The sequence below is a fragment of the Salarias fasciatus genome, chromosome 17 (assembly GCF_902148845.1).
Source record: "Salarias fasciatus chromosome 17, fSalaFa1.1, whole genome shotgun sequence".
In the NCBI taxonomy this organism is placed as follows: Eukaryota; Metazoa; Chordata; class Actinopteri; order Blenniiformes; family Blenniidae; genus Salarias; species Salarias fasciatus.
The window spans coordinates 11,048,257-11,073,147 of NC_043761.1; the positions used below are offsets into that span (position 1 = coordinate 11,048,257).

General features: G+C 42.8%; 1 protein-coding gene across 2 annotated transcripts in view; it reads left to right on the forward strand.

The window, feature by feature from the left end:
• The window catches only part of grm8a (glutamate receptor, metabotropic 8a), a 193,035-nt gene that overhangs the window by 152,837 nt on the left and 15,307 nt on the right, over nucleotides 1–24,891 (forward strand). For both annotated transcript variants that reach the window (XM_030113945.1, XM_030113946.1), the window contains exons 7-10: nucleotides 11,045–11,184; nucleotides 13,773–13,919; nucleotides 14,956–15,377; nucleotides 16,051–16,417. In XM_030113945.1, the coding sequence (XP_029969805.1) occupies nucleotides 11,045–11,184; nucleotides 13,773–13,919; nucleotides 14,956–15,377; nucleotides 16,051–16,417 (1,076 nt within the window). The remainder of the gene's footprint in view (nucleotides 1–11,044; nucleotides 11,185–13,772; nucleotides 13,920–14,955; nucleotides 15,378–16,050; nucleotides 16,418–24,891) is intronic.

Below are 24,891 nucleotides of genomic sequence, written 5' to 3' on the forward strand. Positions count from 1 at the left end.
TCAGAATCCAATTCGCGGGCAGGGCAGTGATTGCCTTTTTCACACCGCAACAGCAGGTTTGTGCTCAGGTGTGTCCCTCAGTTATTGCTGGTCTAAAGGAGAGAGAAATTACCCCATAACCACAAGGTCGCAAACTTCCCCCGATGAATCACCGAACCCTTCTCGCTCGCCGAGAGTCGTCCTACGTGGAACGAGCTGTAAGTGACCCTGGCAGTATTTTCAGAGAGAATAAAAAAGTAGACCGGTTGGGGATGATATGAGTTTGATGTTGAGCCTGCACTCTCTTTCATGAGCTAATGATGCATTTGGATGACACTACAGAAAGTTTTTGGAGAGGAGCAACGGTGACAGGAAGTAAATATGTGGCCCCCAAGTCTCCTTTGGTGTCTGTCAGTATCTTAACACTGATGAAATCCACAGGAAAATGTTCCCTCAGCCTGGAATTACTCCACTGGTATTCAAAAATATTAGTAAAAATGGCTGCTCTGAATCATTTAAATGCAAAATTGCTGGATCAGTTCGTCAGAAAGCTGTTGTGTTTCTGACCATCCGTCTGTACGTCCTCCTCTGGAAACCCTCTCTCGAAAGTTTCAGAATCACAGAAATAAATCCCCCTCAAAGGGGAGAAAAGTTGTTCCTTTCAGGTGTTTTTCTGTTTGTTTTGTTTTGTACTCTGTGTCACAGTCAGGCTTGAATTATTGTTGTTTGACCTTCCAAGCCCGGGCTTTGTTTGCTCTCCAGCTTGGACGTTCACAGAAACATGTAGAAATAATTGAAGGTGGCTTTCAGCAGTGCGATTGTAAACAGCTGGCACAATAATCGCACTGATTCACTCTGCCGTTTAGTCAATGTCTGCTTTAATATCTTCAAAACGCTGCTGGAACTTTCACCTTGGAACTTTTTTTCTGTCTCTTTCTTTATCAATGCGTTCTTAAGTTGCCCGGATCTTTACCGAGGTCTCTGAGGTGCCGATTAAGAGCGGGGGGGATTTGTTGGGTGCTTGTTTATTCTGCTGCTTTTATTGGGATTGTTCACATCAGACCGAAGCCTGGAAGATTTAAAGCTTTTAAGCTGGCTACTTTGTGTGTGTGCTGAAGTATAAATGCCCCGGCATGTTGGCGCTTTATAATTAAAAGTAGTTTTGATATCGATCCGTTTCGGGCAGACATGACATTGATAACATTAAAGGAGGAGAGGGGCGAAGATAGAGAGTAGTTTAAAGTCTGTGGCTGAGAGGATAAGTTAAAAGTTGCTGGAGCATGGATTCTTTTCTCCCCGCTCCTGTTGGATCCATACCAATTCACCTTTCAGGCAACAACATGAGGCCACAGGACGGAGTGAGAGGGAGGGGATAATTCGGTGCTGTTAGGGCAGTGATTGTTCCCCCGTTGGATCTGTATCAAACCAACTTAACTTACAAAGTCAAAGCTGGCAGGCGAGAGTGACAGAGGAGGAACGAGAGGTGCAGCAAACAAGATGAGGAAGAAGGAGACAAGGAACTCATTGGAAAATGGTGAACTGTTCGATCTTCGGGGTGGACTTGGGTGACATCCTCTTCTTTTCATTACATGGGTGATAGTTTTCAATGAAAAGTTGTTGCTAAAAGTCGGCAAAGTCATTTAAAGTCAAACTTGTCCAACTTGATAGCATTGCATTTTAGTTTGGGAAGTGTAATCCTCCATGACAATAAGAAAAATCTACTATTAAGACAGATATATTCAGGCAGTGTTAGCTTGACGGCAGTGGGTTCTGGTCTCAATATTTATATTTATTCACCACACATCTCTTGTCTTGAAAATCCCTGTAATATATCTTCATAAGCAGCCTATATATATATAAAAAGAAAAAAAAAAATGAAAGCTTACCTTAAATCACCTCCAAGAATTACAGCGGAAGCGCCGACACATGCACACAACACGGGTCGGTGTGCCGCAGAGCAAATAAAATGAACAATAAGGCACATAACCCCGGAGCAGCAGTGACATCCCGCGCTGTCCAGCTTTTATTTGACCGGGAGTTTATTGGCTTATCCAGAAAAAAAAAAAAAAAACACACACACACACATTCATTCATTGAAAACAATCCAGCGGTCAAACAGAAAAAATGCTCACATCTGCCAGGACTGCTGGCAGTCATGAAATCCCAAAAAACACAAAACACAAAACAAATGTGGATTTTTTTTAGTTTTGTCTCATTTACAAAAAAAAAAAAAGAAAACTTTGAAGCATTACTTTAGAGTTGTAATTGAAGTTTTTCCCTTTTACTTACATTTCATGTCTGTGCTATCAATACAGATTGTAACAGCAGCATTGAAAAGCATAGTGACACTTTATCATTCAGATTAAATTAATCTGATGTACATTTCAAAGATACAGATTTGTTTTGGCTCGAGGGAAGAAGGGAAGAAACACTTGGGTCAGCAGAATTTCACACTGTTGTTTTTTTTCAACCAAAAGTTGAATTACTTTTGATTTGAGGGGGGAGTCTTGTTAAAACTTCATTAGAATGATTAAAAAAAATGAAGTTGTCAAGCTAAATTAAAAGTAAGGTGACAGGGAATGAAAAATAACTCCTTTCAGATATATAAACCAATATGTAACTCCCTAACCAATTACATTTTTGTTCTGGTTCTTTATTGCAATACTAAATGTTTTTATTTATTTATTTTTTTGCACTCAAATTTTGTTCAGTATCAGTGCAGACACACACGGACACACAGATAGCGTTTGCAGATGCTTCTTTTCTTTTCCTTGCAATGCACAGAAAGTCTTTTTCTGACTTTGCTTTTTTGCTACTACTAAATGAAGGCCTTACTTTGGTTTTCATCTCCGTCACACTGTCTCCTCCCTTTAATGTGCTCATATTTTTCCCGTCACCCTGTCATGACTCCGTCTGCCTGAGTTTTTCTGCCGTTTCGCTTTCGCCCGTTTCCTTCAGCCGTCAGATTCCTGTTTCCTCTCCCGAAGTCACCGACTCATCAGCTAACAACTGCAATTTCCATTTGTTTACCTGGCCCCTATCATTATTTTGTGTATGCCCGGGATTTATTGTCCGACAAATAGGATAGAAATACTAGGACGTTTGATCAAAACAAGTGTAATTTATTTTAAAATATCCCCAAAATTGCATGTGTAGCCTCGATCGCTCTGTGTCAGGCACATCGCTTTTCTGGGTTCAACCACGGATTGTTATTATTATGGCTTGCCTATTCCTCATGTTTAAAATTGCTGCTCACTCTTTTTTTTTTTTCTTTTTGCTTGGTAGATATATTACTGTGACATCTTGCGTTCCTTCAAGCATTCAGAGTTAGTGCGACCAGAGAAATTGTCTCAGACAGGAAAACAGTTATCTCGCTTTCGGTCAGGTTGCCTCTCGTTGTTTAGAGAGATTTGGTTTGGAAACGTTGACGACGAGGTGCGGTTAAACAATAATTATGAATCCTAATGAATCAGCAGTCATTATCACATTAATTGCACATTAAATAATTAAGACTGAGTGCATTAATTCTAATGTATTTTCCTGAAAGTGTGCATGCGTTTGATTTCATTACAAAAACACACAATGCCGACTCGTCTTACATGAAAATGACATCGTTTTCAGTGTGTTTCAGTGTCTAAGCAGAGGTTGTTTTCAAAATGTTGCCACCTAAACGAGTGCAATCGGGGCCTCTGAGTACAAATGTAACTAAAGTTTAGACTGATTGAAACTGACACCAAGAATTACAGCTTAATGGGTTTAAACCGTGTAGTTTAAAAGCACTCACACCTCTAAGGAGCCAAGAGGAAAATCAACTTTTGTCCTTTAGTGTCCAAATGTGTGTTTGTCATGCGATAAAACTCCCGTTTTGATCTAATCACTGGCGGGGCGTCGCTCCTGCTGAGGGAGCGAGACGGACGTCCTCGCAGGAGGCGACTCGTTCTAATTAGACGGGCTGACTCTATACCTGGCTGAACAGGCCCGAGGAGAAAGGCAGAGACGGCGAGAGAAGCGAGTGTGGATTTCAGTGATTAGACGTGGAGACTTAACAGCTGGGAGTGATGAAGTTCACCTGCTCCTAATGACCTCAGGGAGAAATGAGTTTAGTTCTGAAAGAGAAACTTACCGGAGATCAGGTGGTAATGAACTTTGAGAAAGACAGACGGAGCAAAGAAGACGGAGGTTGTGAGAGGCGGTGGAGAGGCGCCATGACCTTGGAAGAAGATGAAGAAAAGAATCCGCGGCAGAGAGTCAATTGGAGGGGGGGGGGAAAAGTGCATAAGACAATGAGAAAAGCGTGTGGGGAGAGAAGCAGAAGGACGATGAACTTCACTTGGTCAATAACGGCTTCAAAACGAAGGAAACAAAATGAGAGATCAAAGCAATTTGAAATCTGTCCATTTGGCAGAGAATGAAAAAGGGAAACTCCGAGGCGGCTAAAACAAGAAATTGAAACATGGAGCTGAGCAAATTGACCTTCAGGAGAAGACAAAGAGACTTGGAGGATGTGCTGACGGAGGTGTAGCAAACTTTAGGATGGCTCGATGGCCTCGGCGAATGAGAAACTCCAGGAAAACAATAAGAGGGATGGATCTCGTGTTATATGGGGGGTGACGTCTGGAGAGACGGTGAAAAAGACAGTAGAGACGGGATTTGAAAGGTCTGAGTGAGTACATCCATCCTGAGCAAAGCAAACAGGAAGCTAAGCAATGATTAAGACGAAAATACTCAGACTTGCTGAAGTTTTCTGGGTCAGGACGGACATGAGAAAGAAGATGAAGATTCAATGAATGGCTTCGTGAGGGTGGAGCGGACGTTTTCTTACCTGCAACAGATATTTTCAGCCAATCCAGGACAGATTAAAAGACATTAATATAAGCAAGAAGAGTTTTTTTAATGGAATTTTTTTTTATTTGAGTACTTGTGAATTAGAATACTTTTATTTCGAATTCAAAAAAGATGTCCTGATTGAATGAAGGAACTTTTAAATGCAGAGGGTGACGTGAGCACCTGGAGTCACAAACAGCCTGTAATGAGAGCTCCACCTGCAGAGCTGCTGCTCAGACGCTTTTCTAGCTTACAATTCAACCTTTAAGATCACAACCAGGCAATTAATTGATTACAAGTGTGATAATGAGACGGTGGATACTTATGCAATCTGGCTGTGTTCATTCTAATTATCAGGTTTGAGACAGATTATCAGTTAATTGAGTTAACATGACATTAAGATGGGAGAAGGTTCAGGGATTCTGGGATTTTTTGGTATGTATATATATATATATATATATATATATATATATATATATATATATATATATATATATATATATATACATATATATATATATATATATATAAAACTCCCTAATTCACACATAATGTTCTACTTACTCCCTGCTGCCCACTCACACACAGCAGGGAGTCGGCAGCAGATTATTGACATTATTTCAGTGGAGTCCAGGTGGTTTGGGCTCGTCTGCAGTCGGGGGTGCTCTCACGCAGCGCGCACGCCATGTGAAGCACTTCACATTAACTGGTGGCTCCGGCACCGCTGAGCTCTGCATTTAGCTGTATGTCAAATACTGTCAGTGTCAGCCCCGGCGAGGCGGTGACAGACTGATATGATGAAGTTCTTCGCCGTAATGGAGGAGTGTTTCAGAAACTGCTGATCTGCCGGGGGTTTTCGTGCACAACCATCCATAGAGTTTACAGCAAAGTGGTCCAATGGACAGAAAAATATCCCGTGAGCTGCAGTTCTGTGAGCCAAAATGCCGTATTGGTGTCAGAAGAGAATGGCCACGTCAGATTGAGATGAATTGAAAGACAACAGGCACTTAAGTAACTACGTTTTACAACCAAGGTTTGCAGGAGATCATGTCAGACTTTCATATTTCAAAAACGTATGTTCTTAGTCACTTTGAGCACCGTTGTCCTGCAAACCAACCCTCAGAATGAAATAAAAGTTTTCCATTTTCACTTGAAAATGGAGCCTATGAGCGAAACTTATGTAAATCCTACGTTTAGTTGTGGATTCTAAGAAAACCTAAAGAGTAGAGGATAAGTTTGACTCTGATGGCTGTAAAATTCAATCAAATTCAACTTCAAATTTTTCCTTTTCAGGAAACTGCATTGGCTGCAGACTTCAGAAACCCGACTCAGAACCTTCTAAAGTGCAGAAAATGAGAAATGAGCCTTCAGCACGTCAGTCTGGTCTTCATACATGTTGATGTACTCGCCCACTTCGCTCATGCCCTCCATTTCGGCTGTTGGACAACATGATGACATGGTTGCTTGGAAGAAATGGTTTGGAGTTTAATGGAGGTCCGGTTTATGGCCGGGCTCAACAGATGTTGCATCATCTGCCTCGGGTCGTCCAGTATCATTGCCTGCATCGTTTAATATGTGTGTTTGGTCGGAACGTAAAGAGATTATTTTTCCTACTTTTGATGATAAAATAATGAGCTGTGAAGAAGCACAATTGCATTTGTTTGTTTAGCTGTCTAATATTTCTTCATACACTGAAAGATTTGCGGATTTCGTCTCTTCTTGTTCACAGTTCAGTCAATATGTGGAGCGAAGACGAAGCTTAGACACACGACCAGTCATATACGTCTAAAATATCCTTTAACTTGAGCTAACGCGACTTTATCTCATGAGTTATGTGAAACATATAACCAGCGTTATCAGTGCGACCGGGGCCTCTTCTGTTGCCGTATTTGGTAATATAACTCCTTGTTTCTTGTTTTCTTTACTTTTTGTTCTCGCTGGCTTTCATTTTCTCTAAATTGTATTTCTGCCCCCCCCCCCTCTCTTCCTCCCTCCCGGTCGGGCTGTTTTGTCTCTTTTGATCAACTTAATATGGCCCTCTCTCTGTGTTTTCCCCGCTTTACTCGCACTCCACTCTCCTCCCCATTTTCTCCGGGACTGCAGTGAATGCAGATCGTGACACAAATTTTAGCTCCCGAAATTAGTTTTGTGTAATTACTGGAGGATGCCTTGCAAAGCTTACCTCTGCGACTTTAGCTGCTGTTTGGAACGCCGTTTTACTGGACAGCCCTCTCGTGCTTTGTTTCCATCTCCGAATCTTCAAGCATTTAGATTTCTTATATTTCTTCATACTATCTCTGTCTCTTTTCTTCTCTTCAGATGAGGTAAAATGATGAACGACTAAGAGGAGAGATGATTTTCTTTTTTTCTTTTTTTTTTTTTGAGGGGAAGTAATGGATAGATCGAGGGACGGATCGAGGTTAGAGTGCTCAGGAAACGCACGAGGAGGAGGAAGAGGGCTGAAAAATGAGTCGTTTTTAAGATAGAGAGCAGCGGGGTGAAGCAGAGCTCGGAGGTAAAGAGCTTGAGCTCAGGGTATAGAGAGGCAAAAATACGCTTTGAACGAGAGAGCAGAGGAAGGAGAAGCAGCTGTTGCTGGAAGGACGGGGGAGGGGGGGGGGGTTGGCCACGAGGATCGTTTTTATAGCGAGCGGTGAAAACTGGGTTGAAAAAGACTGCCAAAAAGTAAAGGAAAAAAAAAAAAAACAAGGCAGAGAGGGGGCGAGAAGAGCAGAAACGAACAAAAAGGACTGGAGTCGACCAGCTGCTCACTGTTACCTCCTCTTATCGAAACAACGGGGATTTTTTTTTTTCTTTTTTTGTGGGGGTGAGATAAGTGGGGGCTTAATTATTACTTTTCTTCTGTCATTTCAGATTCTCTTTTTGTGTTTCTTCCACTGCCTGTCTGTGTGTCTCTCTCTCTCTCCTATTAGTGCTGTGGATGCATGGCACACAGATGGAAGCCTGTCGGCGAAAACACACACACACACACACACACATACACACAACACACATCACATGATCCATGATTTATTAATGCTTGCTGCGGTGTCATTTTCTATCTCCCCGTCATAAACATTTAGTCTCCGGTACAAACACTGTGAAAAACTTTGGTATGAAGCTATTCATCCTCAGAGTTTGGAACAGCCTGATATTCTCCAACGTTTCTTTTTCCTCGCAATCTGCACACATCTTCCATCAGCTCCGTCTCTGTCGGCCGAGGAGAGTTTTGAAAACTGCGCTAATTGATATTTTCACAAATTCTGCTTTTCTGTCCTTTCCTCTTCTCCCCCCCCCCCCTCCCCCCAAGTGTTTCATTCTTCCCCTGTTCTGCCACACCAAGAAAGCTCGGAGTCCTTTGAGCTGCCTTGCTATGTAATATTCAGACATTCTCTCTCTTGTTCTCCCTCATTTCCCTATCTTCCTTTGCTTTCAAGTCGACCCGTGTGCCTCTGCATCTCAGTGTCAGACGGACAGGTTTTGATGCATTCCTGCTGCCCCGCTTTCTCTTATTTCACTTTTGTCTTCCTCTGTCATTATTCCCCCCCCCCCCCTTCTCGCCTTTATCTCCCTTTCTTTGACCGTTAAGCTGTCTAAGAGTTGCTGCGTCTTGCTCCCTTCTTATCTCGCTTTCATTTCTCTCGGCTGTGACTGACGTCGAATCCATTTGAACTGGAAACGCAAATTAATTCTTCATCTTCTTTTCCCGTTTGCCTATATTCGCGATTCACTCTTATTTCACCCCAGTTTTGCATACGTATCTTTTTCAGCCAAATTTCACTTCGCATCGCCTTTCATCCGACATTTGATATTATTTTGTAATTACGGAACAAAGGTTCGCGACCTGTGAGCTTCTCTTCACAAGTCTTCAGGAAAGTTGTGGGATTTGCGACATCCTGTTGCGAACGCCCAGAGGGAAAAGGGCCGCGACTCTGCGGGGAAGCTGCAGAGCATTGCCTCTGGCGAGCGGTGGAAACGGCATCTTGCTCGAGGACACTTCAGTGGAGGCTAAGTCGTTTGGATGGCAGGAGAAAGCCTTTGGAGTTAAGAAGAGCCCGGAAAAACATTCAACCCGTGCCTCGGAACACACAGACTTCCTCTCTGTGTACCATCTAAACTCTCAATTGGCCTTACGTGAGCCCCGAACCTCTCCGAGCTACTAAGCTCTGAGATTTTATCCTTAATTCTGTGAATCAAAGTGACTTATTGCCGCCTCATGTTACCCTGCGTTGTCCTGGTGGCCTTTCAGCATTGTAGGTGTCTTTGTGGAACTTGTCAGCTTTTTTTTTTTTTCTGTCATTCATCTCGAAATTGGCTTCTGAATGACATTATCGTCACAAGTCAGGCCGGATAAGGAATAATAGGCACCAAAGTTATCAGCGGAAATACGCCCCGCTGATGTTTGTTCAAAGAACAGAATGTGATTTCAAGACCAAACGTCAGTGAATGAAAGATAAATGAATACCTCTGAAAACAGAATACAATAAGTTTTAGTACAATCACTTTTTCTTGTTTAGATTGGGTCTATTTTTATAAAAAAAATCCTTCATAAAACTATCCCCAAACCAAAAGTTTTCAGTAAATTTTATGTTGAACAAACCAAACAAGCCTCAACTGAAAATCCATACGGCTGCTAATCCTGCCCTGGCATCTTTTAAAGCAAAATGTTAATCGCAGCCGCTCAGGGCTTTTCCAACCTGCCCCCCTCCCAAACGCATTGGCTTGATAATGCCAGCACCTGTCCTGTCTATTGTATGTGCGTTTGCAGTAATTTACGCTGCCTTTAAAAAAAAAAAAAAAAAAAAAAAAGAGGCGCAGCCTTTACCCGCCTTGCTCAGAAATTGCCAATAAATGGCACAACCGCCGAATCCAGATTGAATAATCATTTCCGACTCCCCGGTAAAAACAGACTGCTTTCACACTGCACGGTAAAAATGTAGAAAAAAGTACCTGCCAGGGCTCCGAAAGCAGTTTTAATTGCTGCGTTTCTTAGTGACTCTGCAATCCTCTGACTGCTGTGAGAGTGAAACAAGAAACTCAGATAATAGATGAAACATTGAATCAAAAAGTTTTTTTTTTACTTTTTACTTGTTAACCACTTGTTAATCTATATTGATGGTGTAAAATCAAGAATAAGGATTTTTCCTCTCGTCCTTACTGTGTTTATAGTACATTTACAGTAATGTGGATGTCAGTGAGTTTGTTTCAATGTCTTTGTGCTCATTGAATTGGCGCTAGTTCTCTGTTATTTCTCTCTAAAATGGACTTTATTCAAAAATTGCAGCGTCAATGAGGAGTTGAGATGTCTGCTCTTGTCTCTGTATTGATCCGCTCTTCCTTCATTTATCTTTCTTACCGTCTTAATAGTGTCTCTGCTCATTGTTGCTTGCTCTCTCTCTCCCCACCATTGTGCGTGCATTCTTTTTCTTTTCATCTTCTTTTCCCCACTCCTGTACATGTGATTACTTTCTTTTTGTCATATTGTGAAATTGCCATCTGCCCACTATTTTTTATCTGTCTCTCTTTTCATTTCTATTTTTATCTCAAACCGATTTCTGTTTTTTTTTTTTTTTTTTGCTGAATACTTCATTCTTTTGATATTTTCTGTTTGGCCGCAATTGCTTTCCCCGTCTTCACCTTTACCCTCTCCGTTTTCGATTGGATACTCACTTCTCCGTCTGTGTTTTATACATCCTCATCATCCCTGAAATCATCCCGCCATATCAATGACTTATTGTACACAGGTGGAATTTCCATTATGCAGTGCTTTCGCCGCATGAACACAGTAATTGGATTTCCTTTATACTAATCCAGATTCAGCAGTTTGATTCGATTGTATCCATACATAAAGGGAACAGCGAGGGAAAAGGATAAAAGGTTTGTGTTGAGCCTTATTGGCGATGAGAAAACCAAATCGCAGAGGCCACGTAAACTTACCCATGCGTGTGCGTATTCAATCACGGCACTGTGCTGCGCACAAACGCAGACTGAGAACTAAAGTGGGGCGACACTTCTGCAATCACAGCTCATAAACCTGCTGCCTGAGAAAATGCCACTTCTTTAAATGCAGGCAAAACATCAACTGTACGTTGTAGAATCGTGATTTTCTATCAGTGCAATACGCGTTGCTTCATTTGCGCTTCACTTTTTGTGAGAAAAAGCTGCGATCCGGTATCCAGAACAATTTCAGTGCAATGTCTTACTGCACTTGCTAATGTCTGTTTCCTTCTGTTCGTTGCAGGAAGCGCCGGCACGCCGGTGGTTTTCAATGAGAACGGAGACGCCCCGGGAAGATACGACATCTTCCAGTACCAGATCACCAACAGGTCCATCGCTGAGTACAGAGTCATCGGGTCCTGGACCAATAAATTAGACCTGAAAGTAAGGAAAATACAAACGTACACTCCTGTCCAGATGGCATGATCACAGAAACACTGTTTCTAACCAGGACGACAGGAAGGAGCAGAGCTGCGATTAAAAACAAAGCCTTCATTCTACTCAACGAATAGCAAATGTAAAGATAATCAGCAAAAAGCTGATTAGGAGGGACAGTTATTGCTTGAATCAATGGAAATAATAAAACCATTACTGAGCTTATCTGGCAGCTCGCTCCAAAACAAAATCACTCACTGCCTGGAGTCAAAATTAAAAAGAAATAAATAAACAAAAAACTCCTCTGTGCAAAGTGAACTGACTACACTGATTCCCTTTATTTTGACCTCCCACCCAAATGCACACAATTACTTACCTCCAGAAGTTGCCTGCAGTCAGGATAAAGCAGAGGTAAGAAGAGGAGGCTAATCCGGTGTTTCCAACTCATCAGTGAGGAACGTGGCTTATTGGCTGTCGCTAAACTGACTGGAAGGCCTCATTCACTCAAGGCTTTCAAGGGAAAATGGAAACCTTTAGTCTTGCATCTCTGTTGTAATCCGGCAGCAGGTTGACCTTTCTTATGATTCCAGTCAGTGGCTTCTGTGTCATAATGAAAAATATGCTTTTACAGCAATATATTCTGATGTGATGAGTGATTTTATTGAAGTTTCTGATACTTTATGGTTCGGATACCTCAGAAGAATGAAAGCTCACCATGACTTTGTGCAGCTGCCATGAATTTCAAATCCCTTGTTATCGGCACAGATTTGTTTGAGTTATTGTTCTTATTCAGGAGCAAAAATAAAACGGAAATGAGCATTTTTAATGATCTGTTCAGAGACCATGTGGGCACACACCTACAGAACATGACGTGAAAAAGAAGGACATGAAACGATGTTTCGTTGCAATAAGCTTTATATTATTGGAAAACTCACACTCAGGAAACAGGGCCGCCCCAAACTGAGCTGGAAATGATCAGCAGAACAGGAAACTGGGTCAGACTGGCATAAGATCGCCAGATTAGCTCAAGATCGTTCGGAGTTGAGTATTTTTGTGGATGTCCTATATGCTCCTCTTGAGTTTAATGTAACAATTTAACATTTCTAAATGTTCTCATTCTGTCTCAGTCACTCACTTCCACACACACACACACACGCCTGCACATGAACTCATTAAACGCACAGGAGGGCTTGTAGTTGTAAATCCGCCCAGGACTTCATTAGAAAGGCCGGATGACAGATGAGAAGACTAATAGACACAAACTGCTTGCTGGCTGATGGACGGCCTGCTTGGCTGAGAGACAGAAGGAGAAGGAGACAGCCACCTCGCCGTTCAGACACCATCGGGCCTTTTTGACAGTTGACAAATTAATAGATGCATTTAAGCCTTTTTAACAAACCAGTTAAGCTTGAAGGAGCAAAGGACGCCATTGTGCCGGCTGCAGGTTGAAGTGGTTGTGATCAGTCAGCAGTGTTATCCGTACAAAGACATGGCAGCTCCGAGCAGGACGAGGAGAGTGTGTTAAACTGGTGAGTCCTGTGATCAACGCTTGTTGATGCGCACCGCGTTTGAACCCCTTGAAGTTTAAGCGGGAACCTATTATACCTGCTATTATGTCACATTAGTAATTAATGAAAGAGAGGTTCATGACTGGGCCTTTGTTGTTTTGGATTGTGCATAATTTATTCGCTTTTTCCTTACAAAACAAGGTGCGAAACCTGCTTTTGTGTGGATTAAGGTGAAGCCATGAATAAATAATGAGCTAAAAGCGTTCAATAAACAAAGGAAAGAATGCGGCAGCCAGGATAAATTGCTTCAAATTATCTACTTTGAGATTTACGTGCAGCACAAAACGCTGCGAACGGACCCGATGTTGGTGTTTCAACTTGGTGTGTGTTCCTATGTGTGTCACTGACGGAGTGAAGTTCACTTTGTGTGTCCCACATGACTTCTTCCTTCAACTAGTTTTGTAGGGCTGCTGCTTCTTTGCCTGTTTAAAGCCGTATTGCTCCATTTTTTTTTTTTCTTTCCCCGGCACTGCCAGCAATGAGTGAACCTTTGGGGCTCGATATAATGACAGACTTTATTACAAACACTCGCTCACATCACCTCAAATTACAACGCACTCATGCAAACTCACACAAGCCAGACGTACGGAAGGCTCTGGGATTCATAGTGATGCCAGTGCGACGCAAGCACAAACAAACAAAATGCACACATGGACGAACATATGCATACACACACACACACACACACACACACTCACGCGTGCACACAGAAGGAAATACAGATGGCCTATTTGTGCCAGATCTGATTATGGTCTGATTGCTGGCTTCCAGACTAGCTGGTGTTAGTTTTGTGCCTGGCAGCACTCAGGAAAGCGATCAGAGGATCTGCTTGTGCTAATTGCTCTCCAAGAAGCCCTGCAGACACACTTTCTGCAGGTACAGGGAAATCCAAGTGGTAAAGGACTGTTAACACACAGTAATGTCAGCTTGAACAGATGGCTGCCAATCTCTGCGCTGGATCATATACAGGAGGTGTTATTCAGCTGTTGGAAATGGTAAATAATCACTGGCGTAACCCTCTCCTCTCAGGTGGAAGCCATGCGTTGGAGGACAGGCGATCCGTCCCTGCCGGCCTCCGTATGCAGCGTCCCGTGCCGCACGGGGGAAAGGAAGAAGGTGGTGAAAGGCGTGCCGTGCTGCTGGCACTGCGAGCGCTGTGAGGGATACCACTACCAGGTACATCTCTGAGGAAGAACTATCTTAAACATTCGTATAATTTAAAAATTCTGACGATTCCTTACAATTGAAGGAACTTATCTACACTTTTTGGTTAAATATTCTACATTAACTCATGTGACTGAGCGCAGAAACTTCCCAATCCGTCTCATAACCTTTGGCCGATGTTAGCTGCCGCTGACTCCACCACAGCAACACTAATTTGGATGAAGCTGATGTCGACGGTTGTTTTAACCTTTTCACTTTAACCCAAATGTCAAACACCGGTTGAACTTTGTACACCTGCCTTATAATGAACCCCATAATATTGGAGGGCAGTATTAATGAACCTGAGCCAGAACTTTTTCACTGATTTGACTTTGACATTTTCAGAAAAGAAAAAGAAATCCAGGCATCTTTTTTCAATATTCCTCCTCCACAGCAGTTTTTTTTTCCCTTCTTTTTTTCAACTCAAGTGAAGTTATCAAAAAAGGCGATCCACTTAGGTGGCCCTTTTTTATATTTATGCATGCAGAAAGAACCCCACAGATGCCATTAAAACAGACGGAGTTGTGTCTAATTTGAGGTGAGGGAAAAGGTCTCATCATGCATTATAAAGATACATCCCCATTGTTAATTATATCATCGGCGGGAGCAATTTGGCAGCCCATCATCCTTCTTATTAAGTTAGAGAAATCCGCAAGCGAGCAAGTATATAGGCAGAGAGTTCCCCCTGCACACCAAGCAATAAAGGCAAAAGAAAATAGCAGTCATAACGGCGGCGGCGGCTGAAGCTTGTCAGAGCGAGGAGTCGATACTCATTTTACAGATACACGCGTTCACCGTGGAATCAATAATGTGTTGACGCCTGACTGTAGATTGGAGACTTTATTTGAATGGAACTAGTATGAAAACATGGCAAAAACAAGTATTTGATTCTTGAGCAAGTGTACAGAAATAGGTAAAATGTTCTTTTTAACAAGGCGTTTAACTCGCCAGATTTACAGTACTTGTATGTTTAATAGGATAAAATAAAAACACGTCTCTCCGTTTCCAGGCGTCAGAGTTCACCTGTGAGCTGTGTCCGTACGAGATGCGGCCCGACAGCAACCGCACCGGCTGCGTTCCCATCCCGATCATCAAGCTGGAGTGGCACTCGCCCTGGGCCGTGTTCCCCGTCTTCATCTCCATGCTCGGCATCATCGCCACCTCCTTCGTCATCGTCACGTTCGTCCGGTACAACGACACGCCCATCGTGCGGGCGTCGGGCCGCGAGATGAGCTACGTGCTGCTGACGGGGATCTTCCTGTGCTACGCCATCACCTTCCTGATGATCGCCACGCCGGACGTGGGCGTGTGCTCGTTCCGGAGGATCTTCCTGGGCTTGGGGATGTGCTTCAGCTACGCCGCGCTGCTCACCAAGACCAACAGGATACACCGCATCTTCGAGCAAGGGAAGAAGTCCGTGACGGCACCCAGGTAAAACGGAAAATTAAAACATTCGTCACTTCTCTGCTTATGTGTTCAATATGGAGATTTGGATGGTTTTAGTGGCGCCAAATGTTGCTGTGAGTGAGTGCACTCAATTATGTGTTTTCCCCAGACTTAACCTCCGCTTCCCCCTTATTACACTACTTGGAATCATTACTTATCATTTATTTCCATGCATTATTTATGAGAGTCATGAACTCACGCTCACCTATTGTACTGTTTGCACTCAGTGAGCGTGACTCTGGGAGAGTCAACCAAGTGGCTCCAATGGTAATTTTGAATTTAATAGTGCTCAAGTTGCTCAGGTTCACGTCCCTGCTACCCAGAAGGCTCAGCTGTTTTCCTTCAGCTCTATTCAGCTCAAGGAAACACTCACAGGAAACCTTTGTTTTCTTTTTTCATGTGCCAGTATGTTTTGTTCCTGCAGGTTGTCAGGATCTGGATTTTAAATGTTTAAAGGAACAGGTTGTTTCCTTAGAAGGACCGGAATTAAAACGCAGTTTGTATTTTTGGATATTGAGGCCTCATTTAGATAACACTGTTTTCAAATTCTAATATATTCCTTTTGTTGAGTGCTGGACCTAAAGTTATTAAAAATGCTTCGTTTTCAAAATGATTTTGTGGATAATGACATTGAAGTGAGTTGTCCTCTTCACCACAGGTTCATCTCTCCCGCCTCCCAGCTCGTCATCACCTTCTCCCTCATCTCGGTTCAGCTCCTGGGGGTCTTTGTCTGGTTCGCCGTGGACCCTCCCCACGCCGTGGTGGACTACGGCGAGCAGCGGACCCAGGACCCCATGGCGGCTCGTGGGGTCCTCAAGTGTGACATCTCGGACCTGTCGCTCATCTGCTCCCTGGGCTACTCCATCCTGCTCATGGTCACCTGCACAGTTTACGCCATCAAGACGCGAGGCGTCCCCGAAACCTTCAACGAGGCGAAGCCCATCGGATTTACCATGTACACCACCTGCATCATCTGGTTGGCCTTCATACCCATATTTTTCGGCACTTCGCAGTCTGCAGAAAGGGTGAGTAGATGTGTGTTTTTCTTTGTGCATTTTCCAACATTTTCTTTGCCAATTTTGGTCGAAAGTGGGACTGAATAGGTTGAGATTGAAGGATGGAGGACTTTTCCAACTGAAGCTATGTGGCATCGAGCGCCAAATCTTCTGACAATCCTTCTATGAGTACTTGAGGATTTAAGCCTGGCTGAATGACTGGATCCATTCCACGGTCCGGGCTTTTAGAAGGTTGAGCTGTTGGGCTCATTCCCATAACTGAGTGTAATTTTCTGACAGTTGCATTACAGAAATCAAATGTATCTGATCAGGCGTGTCCAAGCAGCCACGCTTTATGTTTGATTTCATCCTGAGTGTTGCATTTCATGACATATTTTAGGTTGTTTGTACAAACATTTCTATTTTTTGCAGTAATGTTTATTGATCGACGTTCTTCGACAAGCGATGCATCGTGCAATTACTAAGGTTTAAGTGGGCTGGTTACAGTTTGCTGTAGTCGTACATCAACACAGTCAAGAGTGTTGCTGGAGGGTCTTTCCGTTTAACTCCCTGAGTTTTCTGACATTGTTTTATGATATCAGAGGGAAAATATCTGATGGACGTAATACTTCATTTAACCTACCTTCAGCAGAAAATAAAACTTTTTTCATACATTTAATTTACCTATAAAATACAGGTTTAAATGCTGATACCTCATCTAATGTTATCATATCTCTTGTAGCCTCATGGCAAAAAGGTTTTGATTCTGAGTCCAGGTGCACATTCACACAGCAACACAATTAAATTAACATAGAATATGAACGTAACGTTTAAAATTAACACACTATTCTTCTAAGTCATTCTAAGTCAGGCATCTTCAGCACCATGGACAGCGCTTAAAATGGCAGCGATTTACTGCTGTGGAAGTGTTTTTGTGCTCGTCTTTTCTTGTCAAATGGCGAACTGCTGCCTACCTCCTAATGGAGAAAAAATTTAGTAAAATGTGAATTTGTTAGAACTTCCTAATGTTTATTTGTGTGTATCATATGGCTTCCAGCCAGTAGCGTGAGTGGCGATGCGCTATACAGCAGGGAAAAAAATGCGATGACGTCACTCCTTCATTCATTCACTTGCCAGCCCGCTCTACTTAAAACACCTTCCCGCGCGCCTGAAGTCATTTGTGACTCTTTTATATCCAGTAATTCATGAAGTAGCTTCATTACTTTTCAGTGAAATAGTTATTTCCTGTAAATAATTACTAATTCTCTCTAACGTCCCTGAAACTATTTGCCGTGCATCACCTTGAAACATACTGTGAGACGTGTGTCTCTACAGGAAATTCCATTAAAAATGCTTCAAATGAACAGGGCTCACATAACAAATAAAAAATGAAGAAAAAAAAAATTTCTAGAAGGTTTTTTTTTTTTTTTAATTTATGATTATTTTTTAAATGTTACATACCTGAACGTCCCTCAAGCAAAACAATCTAAAAAGTAAAGATGCCATTTTCGCTACAAGTGCTCATTGTACGGAGGCTATAACCGTGATGAAGGGTCACCAGAAACTCTCAGATGATCTTTATGGGCCATAAGCAAAGAGAAATAGCAAACCGCCGCACTGAAACAACAATCAGGTGTGTCAGTGATTGAGCGATAGTGCGGCGGCCTCAGAGAAATAGTCTTTTCAGCTTATCAGTTTAGAAACGGGGAGTAACAGAGGTGCAGACACATACACACGTTCCTATAACTAATCTGATTCATAAAAGCATGTGCATAGTGAGCCGAAGCAGTGGTGGTGTATTGATTCCATTTCTCGATAGTGTGTCTATTCTGATTTCAACATTAAAACACTTTATAGACTCGCTGGGAATCGCGGCAGGTCTTTTTACTGCAGCTTCCCTGTATGCATCACACACATTTATCTTTCCGTGAGGTATAGTTAGATAACTAAGAGATAAACCGGGATGAAGCCACGGCGGTGAGGGCGTTCATCTGCTTTGCTGATCTCAAGTGGTTGCATATGCATGTGCGTAAAGATGACAAATACGACGATGAGGAATGATTTTTCAGCCTGAAGAAAAAAACTAAATGCTCTTTAAGAGTGTCATTGTGTCCTTGAGATAGACATCAACACAAGCTTCCAGATGCCATTATTCTGTCACACACTTTGATTTCCTTCCACATTAACACCAGCACAGCCATGTTTTCGCCCGACGTTCAGAACCACACCAACCTTTTCCTTCAATAAAAATGAGCCGATTTTTCTAATCCTTTCCCATTTTGGAGCGTCACTCAAGCAATTTTCATTCCTCCCTTTCTCCGCATCTCAGCCCATTTTTCTTTCAAGGCGGGTTGCCAGGCTCTGTCGCATGGCAAAAAGCTGACATCAAAGCGATCCTGTCTAATCACACATCAGGGAAATCATACTCTGGCTAGATGTTTCAGTGTTTTCCCTATGCTTGCTCGATTTTTTTCTTTCTCCCACATAAATTCTGAGAGTTTTGGAACAGTTATTGAAGAAGTTCTTTTGAATTCTTCTTCTTTTTTTCTTCTAAATGGAAATGTTCTTTATCCAGGAGCGGCCTAACACAAGTATGTTTCCTACTACTCTCTCTAAAAGACATCAACTGATAATGTTGTGGATGCAGAAGCCATCGGTGTGTGTTTTCGTGACTCGATGAGGGTTTATTTGTGTGTGTCTGTGTGTGTATGTGTGTGTGTGTGTGTGTGTGTGTGTGTGTGTGTGCGTGCGTGCGCGAGCAAATGCAATCCGACAAGATGAAGTGTCCTGTTCTCCTGGATGGGCTGATCAGCATCCACGCCATGTTTGCATAGCTATTCACAGTGTCCAGCAGCCACGTTTTGAGTGTGTGTGTGTGTGTGTGTGTGTGTGTTTCTCTGTTGTGTCGCATTTAATTGGAAAATCCACCAGTGCACATTTACGTGTCTCTGTATGTTGTTGCTAATTGGAATATCCTCTGGAGTGCCTGGCAGCTGGCCGGCGAACAGAGAGGGAGCAGACGAGAGGGAGGGGGAGAGAGGGAGGAGTGAACGGAGTAAACAGGTAATGATGTGACCGGCTTGATGGGGCTTTAATGAGGGGAGCGCCACCAAGGGCGCGGGCTTCGTAGCAGAGGAATGCGAGCAGCATTTGCTGCCGCGCTTACAGTCCAGGCTTGCTAAAAGTTTGACGACAGCATGACGCACATTATGATTCACTTTCTCTTAAAACACTCTTTCTAATCACCCCTCAATATTAGAGTTTAGAGAGAATACATTGTTGCACCCGTGCTAAAATGCTGATATGTGATACTCCGAGCCGTTTTAAAAGCTCACAGCAGTGGCCGATGAAGCCCTGCAGTGAAACTGTAACTTGCTGACTTGCTTTTTAAAGGCCTGTTGTGTGAGATGGCTTGTATTATAGGCCCTATTCAGCGAGGCTCCTCCACGCGTCCCTGACTGCTTCCAGTCACAGCGCTGCGAACTGGAGCATCGACAAAAGGAGATCTCAAACTCAAGGTCCAGTTGCAAGTGTCATCGTGGACTTTTCAACCATATTTCACAGCCAGAGTCAGTGACTTAGTTGTCATGGGGATAGCTCAGTCGTCAGTTTCTGATGTAGTTCAGGAATAAGAGCAGAGGATCCAGTTTTTATTTTTTTCAAACAAAAGTGAACATTGAGTTTGAATGCTGGTGTAAGTTCCAGGGCATAGATCGACCTCCATGTATGGAAGTCTCTCTCCGAACTATTTCTTCAGTACCTCGGCGCCGGACACAGCACATTTCAGTTTGTGGTCGGCGCTGACAGCACAACGCAGAGCTACAAACTAAAGATGCTGAAGATGCACACAGAAGGGTAGCTGTAACGCCAGTAAAACAAAATAAATAAAGAAATGAATAAATCCGGTGGGATTTCCTCCCAGAGAGGGTTTGTAGCCTCACTTCCTGACAGTGCAAGATGTCTAAATCTTACAACTTCTAATATTGTGGTTGCAATATATATTTTCTATCTAAAGAATCTTTTCAGTAATTTGCCAAAAGAACTTTTCAAGATTCAGGAATGATTGGCAGTTAAGGATAGTTGCTAAATCTATGAAATTAGCAATATCGCTCAGTAAAAATCTGAAGTGTTGACGATACAGTTTAACACAGCATATACTTCAAAATGCATCACACAGTTTAAAAAACGGTTTATTGCCAATATAATTATCTGGACATATACTGTATTTACCTGTATAACCGTACATTATGATGGAAAAAACCTTTCAAGGGAAATAAGGGAAATAAGGGAAATGCAAAAGCACTGCTGAGGTGACCTCAAGGTTGGAGAAGTGGATTGTGGGTTGGGAGTTTGCAGGTTTGATTCCCAGTTCACCACTTTGGCTCCCTGAAAAAGACCCTTGACCCCCGTCAGCTCCCTGAAGTGCTGTTATGTGGCCGCCGACTGCATCCTAGAAACAGGATGAGTAGATGTGGAAAAAGGAATTTCCCCAAAGGGATTAATAAAGTATGTCTTCCTTCGTTCTGATTTCAACAAGGAAGTTCTCCTGCAGTGAATACACGGTAAATGGAGCAGGATGACTGCTGATGTTTGGAGTTTACTCTGTTTTTAGAACCATCACTGTCTTTAGCATCTTGTGAAAAATTCCTATTTTGTTATTAACACAGCTCAGGTTTTACTACCATGTTTTTTTTTTCACTATCTCTTGGTTATATTGAACCTCATTTAATTGACTGTGAATGACGCCACATCCATTTTTTACTCACCTCACCTTCCTGCAGTGCATCATGATGAGACGACTTCCTCGCCTCAGAGACAGACTCTGAAAATCAGAAAAGAAAGCCAGCTGTATTTCTAAATGACCCCACCCAACCTGTCCGTCACCTGTTGTCCCTGCTTCCCTCTGGAAGGAGACACAGACTCAACTTCATCAAACAAACTGCACTTTCCACCCCAGGCAGCCACCACCACACCTCTCTGCACAAGATTTAAGGCGCAATAACCCCCAGTACTACCTCGTGCTCTTTATTTATTCTTGTATATAGTTCATTTTCTTTTTTATTCTCCCTGTTCCTTTTGCAGTTATTTCTTTGAAACAATGACAATGCATTCCATTCTGTCCTATTCGCTTCCTATTATCTTTTCTCGTGCTCATACATTTGTTTCGCCACCTTTCCTCTGAAGCCACCCTTGTATTTCTGACATTCCCCTCCGTCTTAAGCCTGTCATTTCGTTCCTCCCCATTGCTCACATCCTGTCCCTCACACTCCTTTGAATGCTCAACGTGGCTCTGACTCATAGTGAGCAGAAAGGGAGAGAAAAAGAAAAGAAAAAAAAAAATACAATGACTGTGAGATACAGATTAGGAATGTGAGAGAAAACTCGGAGGAGGAGGTATTTCCTGACCATCATCAGCCGGGGAAGTATTGTTTTGAAATAGGTCATGCTCCCATGCAGGGGATGCTGGAATCAGACGGCTTCGGCCGTGCCCTGTGGAAATGTGAAAGGCTGTATATGTGCACCGCGGATCCTCCCTCTGCCTCTCTCTGTTCGCTGCAAAGCCCTAACCACAGGGTACAGCTTCACTCCAGCTCGCTCTCTCTCTGTGTGCTCATCATTTCTTTGCTCGACACGATGGACGGAGAGACATATTTTTCTCCTCGTTTCTCTTCTGTCTCCTTTGCTCTGTCTCTCTCTCCCCGCGAGCCGCCTCTCCTGCTCTCCAGATGTCCTAAATATGGTCAACTTGTTGTCTCCTGCTCCCGAAAAAGTCAGAAGCCGCACTCTGCTTCTTGCACGCTCACTGCTTGTGTGTGTGTCGGTATGCTTTCCTTATTTTTTCCCACAGCAGGTGTATTTGTTCTTGAGTAATTAATTGTGGGCCAGTTGCGTCTGTGGAGACACATTGGACAGTTCTTTTTAAATTATTATTTTTATTGTTCATTAATTAGACCTGCTTACTGAATACTCTTGTTTGCGCCACTGACATTTAAATATCTACATGTGCAATTGCAGGATAAGCTGTTCTTATCACCCAAAAGTAATTAATGCAAGAAACACCCATTGTCATGGGATTCATATTTTCTTTATGTCAACATGGACATGAAACTGTGGGAAAATACGTCAAGTGTACAATAACACAGGATGCAATAATTAGATTTTGTGAATAAAATATGACTATGAAATATGTTAATTATTGCATCTTGGCTTGTTTAGTGGTTTTTAGTTATTTCCCTCCTTAAAACGCACTTCTTCGTTCCTGTCAAGTAAAAAAATAACAGATGTTTCTGCTCCTTTGTCTCCCAGAAACTCGGTGGTGCCTCCACCAGTAGAAACCTACCCTACAGCTTGCTTCAGTGGTTTGATGAATGGCAAATCAGCCTGCTCCCTGCCTACATTTAATAGAAGAATAGTGATTGTAGATCTGGAGCAGCAGAATGAAACACTGCAATGTGCGGTAGCGTTAATGTTCGGGTAAGGATAAGTGAACTGCGGGACGCTGGAATAGCTGCAAGAACTAAACAATATGAATCGGCAGCTACTTTTCATTCAGGCTGGAGCACTGCATGTCCTAAACCTTCAATTGAAAGTATTTCTTTGACACATGTGAGCTACTTTGTAACCCCAGACCAAAGCTGTGCCCAGAGGCCCTCGCCTTGAAGTCGCCCATTTTGGGAAGAGAAAAATTACAAATGACCCGACTTTAGGCAGCATTCTTCATTCTTTTTTGTTCCTCCCTGCTGTTTGATTCTCGGGAGTGCGCAAGGAACACACACCATCTATCTCCCTGCCCTGCGAATTCATCTCTGCCATTCACAGCACACACACACACACACACACACACACACACACACACACACACATACATGATGTGTTGTGGTTCAACGTCCACAGACAGATTTATGGCTTTGACTGTGGTCTCGGTGGAGACCCGGTGACAGCCCAGATCCTTACCAGGAGTAAACGCCGGCGATCAATCTCCAGTAATCAGAAGAGTTTGAGCCAGTTAGAGAGAGGAGGAGGGCGGCAGTGGGTTCCGTCAGTGGGAACAGTGCTGAAGGGGCGAATTGGGGGAACGAGGCCTTCAGACGTACAGTTAATGTCACATGGCAGGAGTGAACATACGAGACAAAAAGCTGCGCAGAGCGAATGAATCAGGGAGCGTGGGAGTGCAGCGAGGAAGACATTATGTTGGATAGAGAGGCTCAAAGAGGGTGGGATTGACACAGCCATCAAACACTAATGATGGAGGGAGAGATACAAGCTAATATTTGTGAAATAGAGAGAGGTGAATGTAAATCGATGTCGAGAGAAAGAAATTGAATCGCACACAGAAAGAGAGAGGCAGTGGGAGGAAGAGGAATGATGGGAAACGGAGGAATGTCTGAATCACTCGAGAACTGGGGAGATAACCAGAGCCGGGCGGCCATGAGCCTTTCAGCGTCGTGTCTGCCTCTCTGTGACACACATCTGTCCCAGGGACAAGTCGTTCACTTCCACTGCTGCCATCTGTACTCCGCTCAATAGCAGGTCCAGCTGCAGTTTCTTTGAAAGCTGTGGTGATATGGTGAATGCAACTGACAAATGGTTTAAAATCTTTAAAAGTTTAATGAAATGCAAACTAAGTAAATAGTTGCTTTTGATCTAAAGAGCATTCAGAACCGATTATTAATTAAAACTCTTCCACATTGATCATAGGACTTCCATGGCCCTGTTGCTGTTACTAAAAACTAGTAAAGTTTTCAAGACACAATGCAGATCTGTCAAATCCACAGTTAATATAATAGATTTAGCACCAAAATCCATTTGAATTTGGTACAAAATGAGATTTTTTATAAGCAAATTAAACTTATCAAATAATGAATCAAAAAATGTTATTTAGTTAGGCAGCTGGTTGTGTTGTTGTCACGAGCACCTATCCCGAGATGAACCGAAGGCCGAGACCTCAGGGGCCTGAGATTGAGTCAAGACAAGGTGCTGTGAGCATTCCTCCCAGATTTATGTCCATTTTGACAAGAGAAGAACACGTAATTTTTTTTAAAATTTTTTTTTGTAACATTCTCTAAAAACCAAGAAATGGTTGTGCTTTAGTAGATCAGCAAGGTCAGAAATATCCCAAACCAACCTGTCAGGCACCAGGAACCATGTCATATTCAAAGTTACCTAAATCGTTTTATTTCTCTGCGATGGGGTTCGTTCCACAAAACGTCTCAACAAATATAGCGTGGTCGAAGATGACCGTTTAAGGTGTTTATTTCACTGCTCCACAAACTCCAGTGACACAAAAAAAAGTGCAAAAAGAAAGTATTTACAATATTTACAGAGGGCTTTGGTTTTTTTCTGAGCTCTTCTATTGCTCCTTGATCACAACCAATAAACACAGCATTCGCAGTCAGTTTGCTCTATCAAGTACCTGCATCTGCACTTTCAGCTCACTCAAACACTGTGAACCCTGCTGCACTCTGCCGAGCTCTGCAGTAATGGCTGCTCGGCCCCTCCTACTG